This window comes from Seriola dumerili, unplaced genomic scaffold, assembly GCF_002260705.1.
Source record: "Seriola dumerili isolate Sdu_G_001 unplaced genomic scaffold, Sdu_1.0 BDQW01000716.1, whole genome shotgun sequence".
Taxonomy (NCBI): domain Eukaryota; kingdom Metazoa; phylum Chordata; class Actinopteri; order Carangiformes; family Carangidae; genus Seriola; species Seriola dumerili.
Window position 1 is genome coordinate 830,135 of NW_019174971.1, and position 18,935 is coordinate 849,069.

Below are 18,935 nucleotides of genomic sequence, written 5' to 3' on the forward strand. Positions count from 1 at the left end.
GATGAGTTTACACTGAAAAGTCCTAAACTTCAAGAATGACGTGCATCATTTTGAGCTTTAAAGGGAAATGCCACTGTTTTACATGGGGTGATGAGTTCATAACTTTCTGATTGTGTAGGTAAGCAGATAAACAGTTGTCCTTTATGAATAATTCAGATGGTTATTAGTAATATTGCACCATATTATTGCCTTTATTAGTAGCTACAGCTCAAGCTGAGCTACATTTAAGCCGGAGAGCCAGGGAAACGACAAGAATGAAACCACATTAATGACGACGTCTCACTCTCTTCTACCAGGACATGTTTATTTACAGCGGCAAATGACAGGAGTCACAAGTGTTCCACAGGTACGTACAGAGAGACATCAATAGTTCCCACCTCCTGCACAAAGCAAACTCAGCGGGGGACAGTCCAAGGGACACAGGGAGCATGGGGACAAAGAGGACACATACTGTACACTGAGCTCAAACACACCTGTTTTACCCCCCGACAGAAAAAGGCATGGTGGAGGAGACAGAGAGGAAGGACAAGAGGGGAGGGGAGAGGAGAGGCGAGCGGTGGGGGGGGGTGGGGGGTGGTTCGGGGATTTAGACTCATATTCAAATACAAAAGAACATGTACAAATCGTATAGCCTCCAGGCACTGTGCTCCCATATTTACAGTCATCGTAACAGGCAGCGGAACCACTCCATGGCAGGACCATCCATTTGAGATATACAGGAACAAGGGCTCGCGGTGAGAAAACAAAGCCAGCGCTACGAGGTCTGAGATAAAAACCGATGGAGTCTGAGAGGCAGGAATTTGGGGCGGCAGTGGGGGCTCGCAGTCACATGCAGTGGAGTGCTGCAGCCTGGGGAATTAATCACTGTCGAGAACTACATAATCAGGTTTTAGCTATCAGAGCGCACTCTGGAACTCTGCGTGAGAGCTCTCGCCAACTCACTCCACACTCAAAGAGAAACACTCGTACGCTCACAGCACTCGGGATATTCATACCTGGCATGTGGTCATCACAGCCTATATGACTTGAAGAGCCGCGTAATGCATCATGGCGCTGGAAGTGTGCTCAGTAACACACTTTAATCCAATATAAATAGTTAACAAAACTAACAAGTAAATTATAACAAAATATATGCCAAGATTTGGAGTTTTTAATCTCTTTCATTTACTTAGTATATTATTTGTAATTGGGAGACTCTTATTGTGAAAAATCTAAATGGGCACACACACTCACAAACACACACAGATTCACTTACAGTACGTGCAGATACATTCAATAGACATACATGCAACCTGATTCATGTAGACAAGTGTAATCACCCGCTCACACATGTATGCGTACACACACACACACCGACGCACACTCACACACGCATGTGATGATGCATGGCATTAAAGCCAGATTTCTGCAGCCCATCACTGTACTGTGTACTCAAGACTTACAGCATCAACCTGACATCTAGTTGTACTAGGTAGTTGTTTTTGTCCAGTGTCGTCGACTTGAACCCGCTGTCCTACGACTACATTTCCCACAATTCACAGCATCACGATAAAAGTCAATCTTCTGTCACATTCTGTAGCAAACCAAAAAAAAAGCAGCAACGCCACGATCAAAAACCCATTTGATAGTCTACACTGCTGCAGCGGCATCGGGCCACGAGGGAGGAGGAAAAAAGAAAAAGAGAAGGCACACTAATGCCGTAATTACTGCCTCCATTGAAATGCTGTGAAATAGCCTTAGGGCATGGATTTTCTTAAGGGAAAGCAAATGACTAGAAAAAGCAATATTACACCATCACTGAACTTTGGACCAAAACCCAACATAAGAAGAAGAAGAAAAAAGAAAAGAAAAGAAAAAAAAAAAAAACAGAAAACAGCTTTTCATCTTAGGAGCGTTCACAAAAAAGCCTGTTGCATTTTGAAAAAAGACACATCCTTTAGGGTATATTTACATAAAAGCTTTGTAAAATATTCTTTTTTTTCACCTATGTACAACACATGACAACATCAGAGACAATAGCGATCAGACTGAGGAAAAAAATAAAAGGTTTAAAAAAAAATGCATCTGAGGCAGATTGGACACAGGAATGAATAAAGGAATTGATGTATATCATCAAAAACATACATGACACACATGTTGTTCTATTTCTTGTCAGCACACTTGTTTGTCCCCGTTCCGTTTTCCTGCTTTTAACAAATAGCAACGATTAACATGACACCATTCAGTGCGTTTGTGGGACGCCACTCAGGACAAAACTTTTTTTTTTTTTCCCAAGGTGTCAACCAAAGCGCACATTGGCTGCCAGTACGGTTGACCCTGCAACACTGCAGTTTAAACACAGATGAGTAAAAACATATGTATGCACATGAGACAGCTGAAGACTGTCAACAATATTCCGTGTCAATATAAAAGGCTTTGCCAACAGTGACATCAATGCACATGTGTGGTATTATACTGTACACTCCATAGACTGCAACACATTCTTTCTTTTTGTCAAGATTTGTTTTTTTTTTTGTTTTTTTTTAAGCTTGCTTTCCTGCAACACAAACTATAATCCACAACAGCCCTTCAGACAACATTAATCAAGTCCAAATTTTTCTTAATAATTAATGATTAGGTCCTGTTTGATACAAGTTTTCAATGTTACCGGGAACAAATGCAACTCACGAGAACCCGAAGCCTCAAATCTCATTAGGAATGGTTCACCTTTTGTTATTGAAGCCAGCTCGCATGAAACACAACACTACAGTGTTTGCCTCTCATTAGCCCGACACCTAGCTCGGCTATTAAAGGCATAAAAAGGGGTTGCTGCAGTGTAACACTCAGGTATGGAAACAGGCAGATCGGGTTTAAATCACTATGCTATTCCTGCAGCGGTTGGCTCGGCCCATGCATTCGCCCTGACAGAAAAAAAAAAAAAAAAGCAAGAGCATTAGCAGAGTGAGCTTAGGGCCACACTAGCATACTAGCTTACACGCCTGCATTTGTGATTGTGTCATAGAAGTGTGTATATGTGTGTGTGTGTGTGTGTGTGTGTGTGGGCGGAGGGGAGAGGGCGCTGGAGATGCATGAAAGTCTTATGTGGATTGTAAAAAAAAACAAAAAACAAAAAACAAAAAACCCAACAAACAAACAATAAAACCAGGAAACACACAACAAAAAATGAGACAAACAAAAGCCAAAAAATAATCTACAATCATTGATCAACAAGAGCCTTCCACTGATGCCATGTTTATAAGAACATGATACATTTATCACCCAAGGTGTCTAAAAGGTTGACCCTTTCTTCCTTTCTATTTTCTCTCTATTATTTGTATTTACATATGCCTTTCACTGGGGCATTGTTATAAACAGATATGGTATTTTACTCCACTATTTTCCAGTGTTGTAGTTTCTCCGGGTTTTGGTCTCATGATCCGAATGTTCTTTTGGTGGCGAGGGGACCGACCATTTTTTTTTATTTTTTATTTTTTTTTAATTATATATTTTTCTTTTACGCTTTGCTGTCGTCAGGCTTTGTGTGGATGCTGTTGTCACTGTGCACTTTGATTTCAATCGTATCCGGCTTGAGAGACTCTTTTCCATTTTCTTCCTTCAGCGGTAGCTTCCTGCGGTAGAAAAAAATAAAAAAAAATAAAAAAAAGTTGGTGTGAGATTTGCAGCGGATGCACTCAGCAGCTTCGTAATTACAGGAACTTAAAGAACAAATACAATTGAACAGGCACAGACTTGAGAGTGACCATCGAGAGGATGTTTTTGTATGGAGCAGGCACATATATAAATGCTAGCTCAATTAGAGTTGAATTACTACCACAGGAGAGTGTGGGCTTAATGGTTTTTTTTCGTTTTTTTTTTTTCTTTCACAAAATAAGTACTTTCCTGCTTTAGAGCCCACCAGTAATCACCTTTTAGACCTTTTGGTGGGTGAAAGTGTTGGCCCCAGTGGGATTAATAAAGCTGGATTTAATTGAAGTGAAAAGGCAGCAGGGATATTAAATATAACAGCCTCTACAGGGCTGTACAAAAGGTTACAGAAAGGCATATCATTTATACTTTTGGCTCTCTTTGGCCTGGATGCTGGGAGACTTGACCTGGAAGAGTGATCAGTTTGTCCACCTGTGTTGTGGATATATGTCGGCCGAGGACAGAGGTGAGGTAATGCACGAACGGCCACAACCAAACATGATCAGAGTAACCACTATGTAACATTTACACAGACAGTAAAAGAGAGAGAGTACTGAGACACAAAAATGTTAATTGTGATTTGGGTTTTCATCCCGTCATCAAAGCACCCACCACACATTTCATTTGTTCTCCTACAATATCCACATGCAGCAACTCAAACAAATGAATGGTTTTATGGTGGTATGTAGTCAACCTTAAGCACTTGGGTAAGATGAGAGCAAAATCAATCAATCAATCAATCAATCAATCAATCAATCAATCAATCAATCAGTACTGCACCAAGTTCTTAGTCTGTTATTTTAGTTACTTCAGTTGATTTTAATTATTGAATCCAGATGAATGTCAGTGAATATTCATTAATGCTGAAAGTAACATCACAAACTAACTGACATGCACAAAAGCTGGAGAAAACCTTACAGTGGCAATCCTGTATGATGACTTCTTTCTAAAATAACCCTGATGACATCACTATGATGTCATCAGGGTTATCTCAGCTTTCGCTTGGATATTACACATTTTTAGCAGAAACCCTGCGTTTTAAACCGGGGGCAGGGTGCTCGAAAGACGCGGGTGTTTAGGCAGCAAGGGTCTGATGTAAAGATGCTATTAAGTTGCATTATGGGAAACGTAGGATGCAGCATGCTCTGAGCTTGACCTAAGGATTAAAAGTCAGGATATCTCGGCATCTGCTGCTACAATTTTGACTATTCTTGTCCAACTTTTTCGACAACTAAGTGCAATATTAAATCAGCAGATGGGAACTCGGAGGCCTCAGGGTCTGTACAAAATGCACAGATGGCGAGGGTGGGGGTGGAGGGGGTGACGGGGGCCCATTAGCCAACTTTTTGGCAAGAGGCACTCTAACAGGTTAATACGGCCATGTTGCGATTAAACATAATCCTGGCAACAATTACATTTCTTTCGAGACTAATTTGGTGAACACACTTTGTGAGTGGTTGCCCTCTCTCCTTTCAGCTTCTCCCGCTGGTTGTTGTTGCTCTCAGTTTTTTTCCGCCTGTGTCGACCTGAATAACATCACATCAGAGCTGCCATTTACTTTTTTAAATGTGATTCATATCGAGGGAGAAAAATAAATAAATAAATAAATCGAACATACATGTATATGTTATTAAGCAGGAGCCATTTGATTGGCTGACTGCCTCTTGTTCATTTCATCTTCCGTGAGTTTAGAGAAATTCAGCACAGGGATGTCACAGCTCTATCTTTATGTTAATGTGTCCACATGATGAATATCTTAGCAGCCTGTATTTCAAGGAACACGATGTATGAGAGCTTCCATTTGCATTTGGCACAAAAAATGATTCTCATCCAGTTAATACACTGGTATGACAGTGATTATATTGACAGTGATTATATAGTATGATCTAAATAGTGGTGATTTCTAATCTGTATTGCACATCTAACTTACAGTTATAGTGCATCTGGGCATTTAAAATGGCCCATAATTAGGCAATAGCTATTTAAAAAAATAAAAAATAAATCTTCCTTCTAAGCTATTACAGGTGCTTCCCAGTTGTAATTTACTGATGCATTTGTACGTCTGCAGGACACACATTTAAACGGAGTTATCTGCGGGGTCCGTTTTATTTGCTACAGCCGCTAAGATACAAAGACCTAACCAAAAAGCACTTATTGACAACCAGCAGAGACACAATCACTTTGAAAAATATGAAGCGCGCACAGACACACGTTTCACTCGTTTCATTTCGGAAATAAAAGTGCTGTGCTGAAATATCAGCAAGGGACGTCTCAAGGCTGCCCTTTCAGCAGCTCCCACGCCTAAACACACAGGGAACAATAAACGCCAAAGTGCGAAAATATGAGTTGTAGCCCTCTTTTTCACATCAAAGCTGCAAAATCTCCTTCTTGTACAGTGGATCTTTTGGGATTGGTATAGATTTAATAAGGGAACTCAATAAGGAGCAGAGGCTTTTACCTGGTTTCACCTCATCACTGCACACCTTGTATTTTGTTCATTCCGTGTGTATGTCTCAGATTTTATCAGGACATTTAGGAAAAAAAAAAAAGGGAAGAAAAAGTAGATGTAGACCTGATCTTGCTCCGTGGGCTGGGAGATGATCGGTATCAGTCTACCAGCAGGCCGGTATAAACACACTTTAGCTGAGGGCTACTCATTTCCTGAGATCACAGGGTTATGCTGCTTCTTATTTTGTTGTACTTCAAGCTCCTGTTAATCATCCAAGACTCGTACGTCACCTTGTTGGGAGAAACATAAACCTTCCATCCATCAGTGCCTTTGACTGAAAAGTTGTTCTCCCTTATCTTAGCCATAAAACACAAAACAACTTGCTTAATCTACATCCCTAATAATCTACAATGACATATATGAGATGAAATGTCCCTGAACGAGGATTTAGAGGAGGCGGATTAAAACTTTCCTCCTTTAATAAACTATTAGATGTGAATCACTCAATATTGCCCATGACTGATGTGATAAGAGTTGTATTCATTTAATTCAGTAATTATATCTCTGTTATTTCTTCCTTTAAAGGCCTGTTTTTTTTGGGTCCATTGATGGCATCAGTGCTGTTTCACAATATTGCTTTTTTTTTTTTTTTTATCGTATAAACATTTCCATGTCAATTTGAAAATGCAGCATCAAATCACCTCCAAATAGCCACACTGGACGTTTAACAACTCCGAGGGAGATTTTCAGTGAATGAGATCATGAATGTAAAATAGCATCTCTGCGTGATACTGGACCTAATAAGCCCAAATGTTGCAATTGGCCAGAGGGGCTTTTTCCCTCTGTTGATTGGTGGATGTTAAAGTTCCTGCACAGTGAAGCCAATTTCATGTCCCATTAGCTTCATGCAAACCCAGATTGGACTTATTGCTCAGATGTGGAGGTTTTCTCAACATATGGGAAGGTCCTGCTACTTGCTCTTTTTCCACTTTCTTGAGTGGGGGGACGCCAACTGGAGGCAATCGCAAGTGCATTTTCCGAACCAGTATCTCAATACAGTTTGTGGTTATAAAAGTCAATACACTGGGGATTGGCAGATGCAAGTAGGAGCTGGGAGTTATTAACTACCCTGTGTCACTATGACTTTGGGCAAATAGAGGAAAGAGGATAATAAAATAAATGACTCATTTAGTGATGCCAGAGATTTTTGTGCAAACATCTCGCTTTGAATGAATATTTTCAACAACGGCGTGAAGCTGTGTCGTCAGCGGACGCGTGGACAGCTAATTCGGGTTCAAACCAAAGGTTGCGTGGATGTGGATCCTTCCTTAAAATGTGGAGGGAAACTGCACCGATGGGTTCTAACTTTTTTGTTTTCACCTCTCCATGACTCACCCCCCCCCCAACACACACACACACACACACACACACACACTGCCTCATGTGCATATCCTGTATGTATGTATGCACCCACAATGCCCTCAGACACTTAAAACAATGTCTGGGACACAAAGCAAACAGAAATGCTGCTGGGTCTTGACAAGCCTCTTTGATTATGTTGCGAGTGCCAGCAGCTGTGTGCACCTCATGGTGGGCTGGGGGAGATATCAGAGTGTGTATGCAGATGTTTATTTGTAATCTGGGAGCTTCCAAGTGACACCAAAGCACAGCAGGGGCGACTTGTTCTTTCCTCCGCCGACGTTAATTAAGCGCAGGCCCATCGACGGTGGGCCGCAAAGGCTGACTACAATCCCTGCTTTTCACAGAGATAAATTAGGTTGCCCGGGGTATAAACCACCTCCCAGGGGGGTTTGTTTACACTCTTATCTAAATCTTTACATTTACATTTCTATTTTCCTCGAGCATATTTTATCATAGCTGTCATCCAGGATCTCACAGTGAGCGCACGAGCAGAAGTCTTGATCAAGGACACGAGGACGAAGCAGCTGATGGCCACGTCGGCCGGCGGCCTCGCGCGTCACAGGAATCGGCTCGCTCGCCCCGGTCGTCTTTTCCGCGGCCAATTACATGTATGTCTGTTTCACGTGCGCTCACTCCAAAGCCTTTTAGCTTTCTCGAGATCACCGACATTCGGTTTGTTGTGGAGTTTACGGAGAGTACTGTAAAATCGCGCTTAATTAAATGTCAGACGTCTGAGCCTGCTGCTTTCAAACTTAAGTGTTCTCTGCATGTCAATAACACAAACTGTCTCCTCTCCACAATCAAGAGCCTCTGTATCACTGTGCTGATGTGATTTTTTTTATTTTTTCACCAGCATGACAAAGACAAAGGGGGGGGCATAATGAAATGCAATGGAGCACAAAACATGAAAGCAGTAATTAAAGTAGGGCATCTAATCAGGGATGGCTGACCAAAGTAGTAACGATCCATCTAAATTTACTCTGCCTTTAATGCCATTTTCTACAACACACGACATCAAATAAAATGTTTAACGTTCATGTGGGAAAACCACCCTCATCTTGCTGTGACAAGAAACTCATTTCCACTCATTACACTGTAAAAAATGAACAACCCCGCGCTCATTTTTCCACTTGCAGATTTGATTGTTCGGGTTGTAAAATAACAACCTCGGCTATCATGTCAGAAAGATAAATAAGACTGGAATTTCTTGACCAAATGAGTAGAAAAGTCAAGAACAAAATGAATTTTAAGGTCTAAGGATTATCTACATTTCAAGTATTCTGACACTAATAGGGATGGAGTCTGTACAGAGAGTAAACAGATGATTGCTGGAGGCTGAGGCTTCTTTTATCAAGAAGAATTGAGACAGTTTTGGTTGAATAAACAGTTGCAGCTTACGCCCTGAAAGAGCTTCTTTCCTTTTTGAAAATACTGCTTTCCTTCCATACATTGTTAGCGCAGAGAGAGAGAGAGAGATAGAGAGAGAGAGAGAGCGAGAGAGAGAGAGAGAGAGAGAGAGGGGTACTGAAAAAGTCAAAATAAACTCATTAAATGGCAACTCATAGAATGGATTTTTCTTCAGTGTTGTAGAAATGTTTTCTTCCTACGGCTGCAGGACGCCAGAACCTTCGAAAACAGTCCGACATTCTGTTTTATATTTCCTGCCGTGAGCAATGAGTGTGACGGCGCTCAAAAAGTCTTGGTCTGCGCCAAGTCAAATCTGTCACTGAGCCTCCAATCTGAACCCCTGAAGTCAAACTGTTCTCTGGCGTCAGCACCGACCTCCCTTGCATCGCCTCAGTCACATTACGGCACCAGTGCCAGAATTTCATCCTGTGTTTGGTCAGATTTTTTTTCTCTCTCAAGTTTGAAACATTGTTTTAAGGTACTATATATCTTTTGAGTGCAGCTTTTTTAAAGATTCTGTCCCTGAGGTGCTTTGCGAGGGAGGTCACTGAAGAGTCGGACAGGTGCACAAATCCATTCCTGGATCGCTGACTGAGAGGATGGGAGCGGGGCAATGCAGAAAAAAAGTGGGCACAGGACCAAAATTACAGACAGTATTACTCCCAGAACATTTATTTGTTGAATTTTACTGCGTTTTTTCATTGCTTGAATATGTGTATTTTAAAATTATCTGGAGTAGGAGTGAACACTGTGATGCTATTTCACAGTCATAAATAGCAAGTCATGCCCAGGGGGACAGCAGTAGCAGCGATGGAGTCACGGACCGCAGCTCTGCTAACCTGTCCGGCTTCAAGGTGTCCGAGTCTTTTTCTGTCCGTCCACTGTGGCCGCTGACATCACACAGCGCTCACAGTAAAGAGCTTACATTTAACACTCTAAAACTGGAAGCTGAGGATTGACTTCCAATGTCGCCGGGGGCAACCGTGAACAAGTCTTTCAACTTTTCCCGAGGCAAACTCTAGAAGCCCCGGCGTGTTCCCGACTGATCTCGGCACAACTTGACAGACTCTTAATAAGAAGGGCGACCTCACGTCCCTCATTGTCCGAGGGCTGCTCCGGCGCCCTGGCTTTAAGTTAACGCTGCAGTGATGAGAGGGCGCTCCCTGCTAAAGCCTCAGCTCCACGTCCAGGTGAGAAAAGGGCCAGTGAAGGCCGCCTATGACCTACGCAGGACAATAGGAACCTGTGGCGTCAGAGCTGCACACACACACATACACACACACACACACACACACACACACACACACACAGCCTCTGGCCTGCCACCTAATGCTGTTTATCCCAACACCGATATTGCAGTGCAGGATCTGCTGGCCTTCAGCACCCTCAGACTTGCACTACTGACATCTTGCACACTCAGCAGGAGTGTCTGAGCTTTGTATTATATCAAACGTTATCTCATTAGACTCGCAGCTCCGTGCTATGTGTCATTGTATAGCAGACAACTTCATTACTTTGGTCCCTCCACGGGAGCTCCGAGATAAAACACCAAGCCTCTTGTTTTCCCCTCGCCGTTCCTCTCAGAATCAGAAAAGTTGCAGTTTATCTCTAGAGATCTGGAGATGGAGGGAAACCAGTTACAACGCTGGTGCAACTGGTTCCATCATAGCTGGTAGCTTGTGGTAAAGTTTCATATCCCTGCATCTTCAAACTCACATATCCTGAGGTGATATTGCACACGGGCCACTGAGCGCGTCCACGCTGGTCTGACTGCTGGTTTTATTGCTTTGTCTGAACTTGACAATTACAGGGACATTCGCGACAGTTATACGCATGAAGTTATGGGCTGGGACAACAAATGTATAACCCTCGGGTACAGAGGTTGAAAGCTAAAGCCATTTGTTGAGCATTATGGGAAACGTAGGATAGGGTAGTATTTGTTTATAAGTTTGCAGATCTTGGCCTCAGCTGCACTGACTTTTTAAAATTCATACTGAGTAACTGGAGTATCCCTTTAATTTGGTATATATAATGTTGTTACTAGCATAATAACAAACTTTATCGTATTGCTAATAAATAAAACAGAAGTATGCTTTAAAATATTTTGGGCATGTTGTTGTCTCTCTTTCTCCTGTGCTCCCCTTATTTTCTGTCATCTCTCTCCTCTTACTGTCAAATAAAGGCGTAAACATCCCCAACAACATCTTTCTAAAATCGGTGACACTGCTTTGTGTGTGTGATGTGACTGGACTAAGGTATCAGGTCTAATAGAGCCATAAAGATGTTGTCGTAGTAACGTAGAGCCTGTAAACGCCTGCGTGAGTTGCAGCTGCGGCGCCGGCTCGTACAGAGAAGCTGAGGGCAGATTCTGCTGCTGTCTGCTCAGGCCCGTCACTCAGCCCTCCGGCACTGTGAGCTTAGTGACTCAGCAAAAGTCGAACCCTCCCCTCCCTCTTCCTCCTCCTCTCTTTCTCTGTGCCCTCTCTCTCTCTCTCTCTCTGCAGCCCAGACACCGAGCTGGCACTCTGACAGTTTTAAAACAAAAATGGCACCGCTGAGGCGAATGAATCAGACTCTGCGGGCTAAATGTTGAAAATCGATTGTACTTGTAAATTTCATGGAGTGGTGGTGGTGGTGGTGGGTGGGTGGGGTGGGGCATCATGCAGCGATCACACTGTACGAGACCGCCGTCGGGTCACACACAGACTGTTTGCATGCACACGTTATGTGATCACAGAGGTGTACGCACACAAACCATGATAGCACGTGACGTGAATGCNTCTCTCTCTCTCTCTCTCTGCAGCCCAGACACCGAGCTGGCACTCTGACAGTTTTAAAACAAAAATGGCACCGCTGAGGCGAATGAATCAGACTCTGCGGGCTAAATGTTGAAAATCGATTGTACTTGTAAATTTCATGGAGTGGTGGTGGTGGTGNACACACACACACTGCATGCAAAAGAACTCACTGCACATCGTATGGACGCCACTGACGTTAGTGAATAAGACATAATCAAAGACATACTGTGGTTGAAAAGGCGGTTGGGCGGCTGTTGTAGGTGTACCTATGGTAAATGTAAAATGTTTTTCTCATTCACAGAAAGAGGATTCTGGGCTGTACATGACATGAGCTCTATTCATAAATATTTGAAAGGTGAGATTTAATAAAAATGTCAACGGGGACAAAAAAAGAAAAACTTATCAATTTGTGACCCTTTTTTTAAAAAGGTCAAAAAGTCAATCCTTGATCGCTAAACCAGGGTCATTTTTTTTCTCTCTCTCCAAAGCTGGTTATAAAACTGTTGGACCTCATTTCTTGTCATAAATTTACCTAATATTTATTTAGGTCTCTCAGTTCATTGTTATACAGCAAAAAAAAAAAAATCAGTTGCCAGAGTGACGCACAAGCATCAAGATACACCCACAGCAGATGCTCCCTCAGCAAGCATGAATGACCTGGTGACTGACATATATCGATACTTGTAGCGTAGAAATCAAAGGAGTTAAAGTTTTTTTTTGTTAAAAAGAAAGAAGAAAAAAGAAGAACAATATAAAAATGAAAAAAACTCACAGGTAGGCGGCCTTGCCCTCCTCCATTTCTTTGCCCTTGCCGCTGGTGGCTGTCTTCTTGCTGCATAGCGTGCGCGTGATGCACATCAGCAGGCCGCAGTGACGCAGGAAGAAGCAGCTGATGTCCACCAGCACGAGGAGCAGCAGCAGCGCTCCCAGGCCCAGGCCCACCACCGCCCCCAGCCCCAGGCCGCTGAACAGGGATTCTGCTAAGGCAGTGAAACACACACGCAGACACACACAGAGACACAACATGGAGAAAAAAAAACAAAACACTGTTAGCAATTTGGATTCATACGCCGGTTGATGCACAAGACAAAGGTCAGCATCAGGTGTATCGCAGCATCGCTATAGCTGGTAGGGATTCATCAGCTCGCTGAAGGATGTGCCCGCAGGTCAGATGAGGCCTGACCTCTGAGTGAAGGGGGGGGTGGGGCACTTACACTACCGCACAAAAGCACACTCGCTCCAGAAAACTTTTTACCACGGTTACTTTCAGAACCGCTGGAAGGTCAATGAATTCCTCTGGAGCCACCTGGATAGTTTCCAACACGTAGATAAGTCCTAATCCACAACGCCTCAAATCCAAGCAATCCTCAGTGGAGGATCTCAATTATTAGCTTGAATCCACCAAATCTCCTTCAAAATAAATCAATCTCAGCTTTTTCTATATTCAGCAAATAGAATAAAAGTTTTAAAGACTGAAAGGAGATCTGTAGGGCTCGAAACAAGTGGGGAAGGCTTTACTTGGTTGATTTATTTGTAATATCAGACGATCTGCAGCTTCCTCTGTTTAAGGGCTGAAAGAATACAGCACTGTGAGTATTTCGTGGGTGTTCTCCCTCACACCCTGCACTGCCTTCTCCATCATGTGCCGGCTGTCAACATCTCTGCTTCCACAGGTGCAGAGGTTAGGGTACTCTTTTCACCGATGTTGTACCGCACCACAGCGCGAGGTATGTGAATGGACTCTTATTCCGTAGCACTAAACAGATTCACATGGGAGACGAAGGAAGTATTTTTCAGCAAAAAAAAAAAAGAAGAACTTTAAAAAATGTTCTCTGAGAGGAGCCAGCACACTGCGCTCTAAAACAAATCAAGCTCCCAGCTCAGACGGGAACAAGCAGTGGGGCCTGCTTTCAATTGAGAGTAATGAGAAAATGAAGGCAGCGCAGTAAGGAGAGGCTCCGGGGGGGGGGGGGGGGGCTCAGCTGAATGGAGTTGCGCCCTTTAGTGATCCCGGGGTCGAACAAACTGAACATCCACTGTAGGATCGGTGTTGACAGCCGGAGGTCAGACCTCGCCAGGAGTAATCAGCGGTGGAAGAGTGAGAATGAATGAACTTTCCTATTTAAGAGAGCTCTCGTACGGGTGATCAGTAGCCTGCGAGTTAAAAAGGGCGGATGAGGCCATAACGTGAAGGTGCGAGCAACCCGGAGATGGCTTCTCAAAATTGAGCACGGAGTGAATGCTGCCAGAGCTTCCTCTTGCCTGTTCCCTCCCTCCTGTGGGGCACAACATAAAGTAAATGTGAGCTGAATGCTGTTTCCATGTTCCTACCTACATACTGTTTATTTGAGATAAAGGTTCATTTAGAGAGCACAGCTAGAGTAAAAAAAAAATCTTTAACCTTTCAAAGAGGGTTACCCCCATTCTTGTGCACAAGCCCAGTAATAATGTCGCCAAAAATAATAACAAAAAAAAAGAAAAAAAAAAAGGTAATTGTCCTGCAAATCTTTTGACTGCAGTCATAACCCTGGTCTCTTTTTGAAAGGTAACTTACAATCAACAAGTCAGAATGAGAGATGAGAGATACTGAGCCACGGTTACTTCGGAGCAAATCAAGTCAAGAGCGTGCTTACCAAGGCCAAAGTGTCTCATGGGTATTTTAAAATACAAATAAATGTTTCTGTTTTGGACGGCATCCAGTTGATTCCTCACCAAACTTTCACAAACCACTGCACTGTTTGTAAAGCACGAAGTAGAGGGAGTGAATACAGAACAGAAATGTCAAATAAACGCTTGTGATTCTGTACATGAGTCACTTTGTTCGTCAATTGCACAGTTACCTCTGAGGAGAGACCAGTGCCACGAGTCTCAGTCTGACTCATACTCCAGCGATTTTAGTGCTTTCATAAAGTTAGAACAGCTGCACAAAACAGATTAAACCAAAAGAAATCCGTGCAGCAGAGGCCAAGATACACTATCCTTGTTTTTAATCCCTTGTAAGGATCAAGCTTCTGATATGCTAGATCCGACATTTCCCACAATGCAGCTCAATTGCTTCTTTCATTTCACTGTTTCTGCTTAGTAAATGTCAATATCTTTCAAACTCCATGCCAGCAGTTTATTATGGAAGGCTTTCTCTAATGTTGGTCTACCAACATAGAGATCAGGCCATTAGTATTTGGACAGTGACACAAGTATGTGGACATTTTCTTCTGTTTTAAACAATGGCAGTGAGGTTTTGAGGTTGTAAGGGGTTTAGGGATGGTTGAATGTTGAAATCTATGGAAGGAATCGCGATACTAGTCACTGCAGAACAGGACGATCCAACAGTGCCTCCCCATTACGGCTGAAAAACTCCCTCAAATTAAAGCCGAAAGTCAACACTTTCACCTCATAGTCACTGTTTGATTTCAAATCCGGCGTGCAGGAGCTCCGAGCCAACACAACAACAACAACAACAACAAAAAACAAAAAAACGCGCCACATCAGAGGCTGTCACTGTGTCACCACCCAAATGACTCTCATGTTGGTGACTTTGTTCTTGACTTGGAGCTGAGACTGCAGACAAAAGGAGATTGGCAGCAAGTCAAAGCACAGAGAGGAACAGAAAGTCAGCCAGAGAGAGGAGCTTGTGGCAAAGAGAACTCTAATTAAAACACTTTGCGTTTTTGTGAATCCAGGGATGTGGGAGTTGAAACTTGTAGACTGGATCAATATTTTCTCACCGCCACAGGCTACTGTTTTGTATCTCACCTTTTGAAAGTTTATCCGAGTTAATTTGGCTGCTGAAGCCACAGATTCAGGGGTGGTAAACAACACCTCTCCGGCTCCCCTGGGGCGTTCACATACACCAGACGAGAAAAAGAATACTTTCTTTAAGCCATACCTCACTTCTTTGTCATCATCAGACTGCTGTGGCCTTCAGCTTTCATATCTATGTTTGCATTTTCACATCACATGAAGCCCTTGTCTCTTGTATTGATGACGGTGAAACAATCAACCGCAAAACTGGTTCACATACCAATATTTTCAACATAAAATCACCAATAACGAAGTTGAAGTGCCGGCGTTTGCTCCTAAATCGAAAACTAATAGAAATCTTTTTCATTTGAAGGACTGTCCAAAGTATTTAGGAGTGCCATGTTTCAAGATACACAACATTTCCAAGGATAAAGATTTTATTAAAGCGCCATTTTCAGGGATGCCAGCAAAAACTCTTAGTGTGAAAGACTGAAATCCATAAACATCAGACTTTCATCCGATAAGGAGTATTACTCTAAAGTGCTTAGCAGCAGCCTGACAGTTTGAGGTTGGATTGATATGTTACATGCTTGTTTACTTGTAGTCTTTCTGCCAGCCATTTTATTCGATTTATTCCAAAGTTTGGAAATAATTTTCAACAGAAGAAGCTCAACTGAAATGCACTGACATACGGATGGATGTTGACATGTTTTCTTAAATGACATGTTTTCTCTAACACTGGTGTGTTTTTCTGGTTTTTAAATGATGTGTTTTGCACTTCAGGGCCAATTCTAAAATTTCAAAAAATGTCATAGTTAATTGAATGTTTTAAACACTCAGTATTTGCAGAAACCACTGAAAGTTTCTTTCACCGCTATTTATGTAGAAAATGAAACATGTTCTTTAGAAACTGAAACCTTTTTTGATCACAAAAAAAAACAAAACAAAACAAAACTACAGCTCCCATGAAAATGATGGTTTCATCCATGTCTGTAAAAGTCACTAATGTTGTCTTTTTATTTGTAATCTTGACTGTTTAAAAGTGTTTACATCGTATGTATATAGGTGTGAACACGCTGCGTCCTGGCATCCAGTGTGTTTCTCGTTCTCTGTGATACGTGACTCTCAGGTTGGGGGTCATCAAGTATGAATATGTTGCAGGGACAAAGTACATTCAGTCTTTTTGTGAGGACTCCAAAAATAACATTTCTTTAAGTTGTCTAAGTAAGAATGTGCTGCTGTTTCTGAAGGATAAGAGTCCGGGTCACCTGTCGGATGCCCTTGTGTGTTTATGACTTACTGAACAGAACTATAGATGCAGAGATTTGAGAAAGATAGGGATTTAAAGTCTTTAAAGGGAATTCTTCAATTTTGTCTTTCCTGCCTTCACTATTGCAGCCTCTTTTTTTTTAGCTGCATTGCTCTGTGAGCCAGAAACAAGATGCCTTCCCTCACAACAGCTCAGATCTCTGCGTGAGGAATTAAGGCGAGAAAAGCGGCTTAACTTTAAATTTAATAAACAAAGATGAAACACGGCCAAACGTGCATGGCCACCAGTCAAACTGTTTTCAAGTTCGCAGCCACGATGCCTTCCGACAGCTAATACTTTTGTGTAACTACTATTGTGCAAAATATAGTGACGTAAAAGCGAAAATACAATACATCTGCTTTGCGATATAATATCATTTTTTGGGTAATTTCCCGTATACACTGATTTGCAGCAAATGCTCGTATGGTCACCTCCAGTTGATTTGTAATGGAAGAGTAAGGGAGAAGTAATGGCGTCATTTCTATGCGAGGGTCTTTCAGAAAATAGAGGTCAATGCTGCTCTCCACTTGTAGCAAATGATCACCCGCACTCAAACTGATGCAAGAGGCAACAGCGGCTGTGAAAGCCACCCCCACAGGTCAGAGTGATAAACTGCCTGCAGGGGCTGAAGGGCCAAAGCTGCACTGTGTGCATGTGAATCCCAGTGTCCTGGTCAAGAAAGGGTATTTTCATTTGAGAATAAAACTGAATTATTTATATATTCAAAGGCATGTTTTCATCCCAAATCTAATTTTCAAATTAGTTTAATTCCATACTCATAAAATATTAGGGTATCATTTATGTAGTTGTATGTATTTTAAAGGCTCATCTGGGGGCATTGCAAATTAGCTTTGGCTGTAAACACTGTGGATGTGGCATTGGTGCACAAACTTGTCCCCATATAAATGAAAATTAAATGAATGAATAATAGTTCTATTTGTTAATGTTACGACACGATGTTTCTGGCTTTTTGTAGACACAGTGAACCAATCAAAAGCTCCATGGTTTTGTGCTCTCCTTTAGTTCATTAATTGTCCTTGTCCTTGTCTAAAAATGCCACAGTCACTGATTTGTGTCAGCATGAAACACATCCAGAGAGGAGCAGCTTCTTTGTTCCAGTAGAAAAGCACGATGGGGTCTGTGTCCTCTGTGGTGATATTTTGACTCTGCCCCCCCCCCACCCCCTCCCAGCATCTATAAAACTGTCCACGCTGCAGCATCATTCCCCATTTCATGCTCTCCTGCTGGAGGTCAAGCTGGTAGAAACATCCGTCGACAGATCGAACACCACTGAGGACTGAGGCTGATAATAAAACTGACTTTGTGTTGGGAAATTACGATGTGCTGATGGACATGGCTGATGATACAGACTGATGTTGGCTTAAGGAGGATTGGTTTTTTTTTTTTGGTCAAATAGCCACTATTGGCAAATGATGTGTTTTCAAATGATACTTCTTCTCCCTTCTAACATCCCTGAGTTACAGATGAATTCACTTTTCTTCTCCCTCTTGCTTCTTTCTTTCTATAGTGTCCAGACCTTCACAGCACTTGTCATGTTGTCTGACTCTTTCTAGCTTTCAATTCAGATTGATCTTTCATCTTTAGGTGGATTGTTGCTGCTGTCTGTATTATGTTTTACATTGACGTTCCTCATGTTACCTGCTTGAGGTGATTGGAGGCTACAGAACAGTACTGTACACTACTTCCCTACATTACAGGCTGAGATTCCACACATATACATACATATATATATAATATATAATATATCATATACCATATACAAGCAAGCAATAAAACTTAATATAAAACTTAAAATACAGGTAATTCAGTCAAATGAGTGGGGAACAAACAATGAAAATAAAGTGGTTTCAACAGGACAAATATATTTTTAGTAGTTTTTACAGTAGTAGCAGTAGTAATTGTAGTTTTTAATGGACTTTTTGAAGTATTTTTAAGATTTATTGTCATATTATTGTAAATCCAATAGTTATTATTAAATTGTCATTCACAGCGCTTTATCTATCATTATTGCTTTAATGTATATTTCTATTAGTTCCTCCCTGTTTCTTGTAGCCCCGTGTGCAGAAGTACCTACGTTCTGTTAAAGTGAGGAAGAGCTGACACT

General features: G+C 42.1%; 1 protein-coding gene across 1 annotated transcript in view; it reads right to left on the reverse strand.

Moving 5' to 3' along the window:
- Positions 1-3,493: 3,493 nt before the first annotated feature.
- Positions 3,494-18,935, reverse strand: part of ncam2 (neural cell adhesion molecule 2) — a 239,466-nt gene continuing 224,024 nt past the window's right edge. Inside the window, exons 16-17 of the mRNA XM_022765596.1 lie at positions 12,533-12,740; positions 3,494-3,608 (exon numbers count right to left, since the gene is read on the reverse strand). Of these exons, the coding sequence (XP_022621317.1) occupies positions 3,494-3,608; positions 12,533-12,740 (323 nt within the window). The remainder of the gene's footprint in view (positions 3,609-12,532; positions 12,741-18,935) is intronic.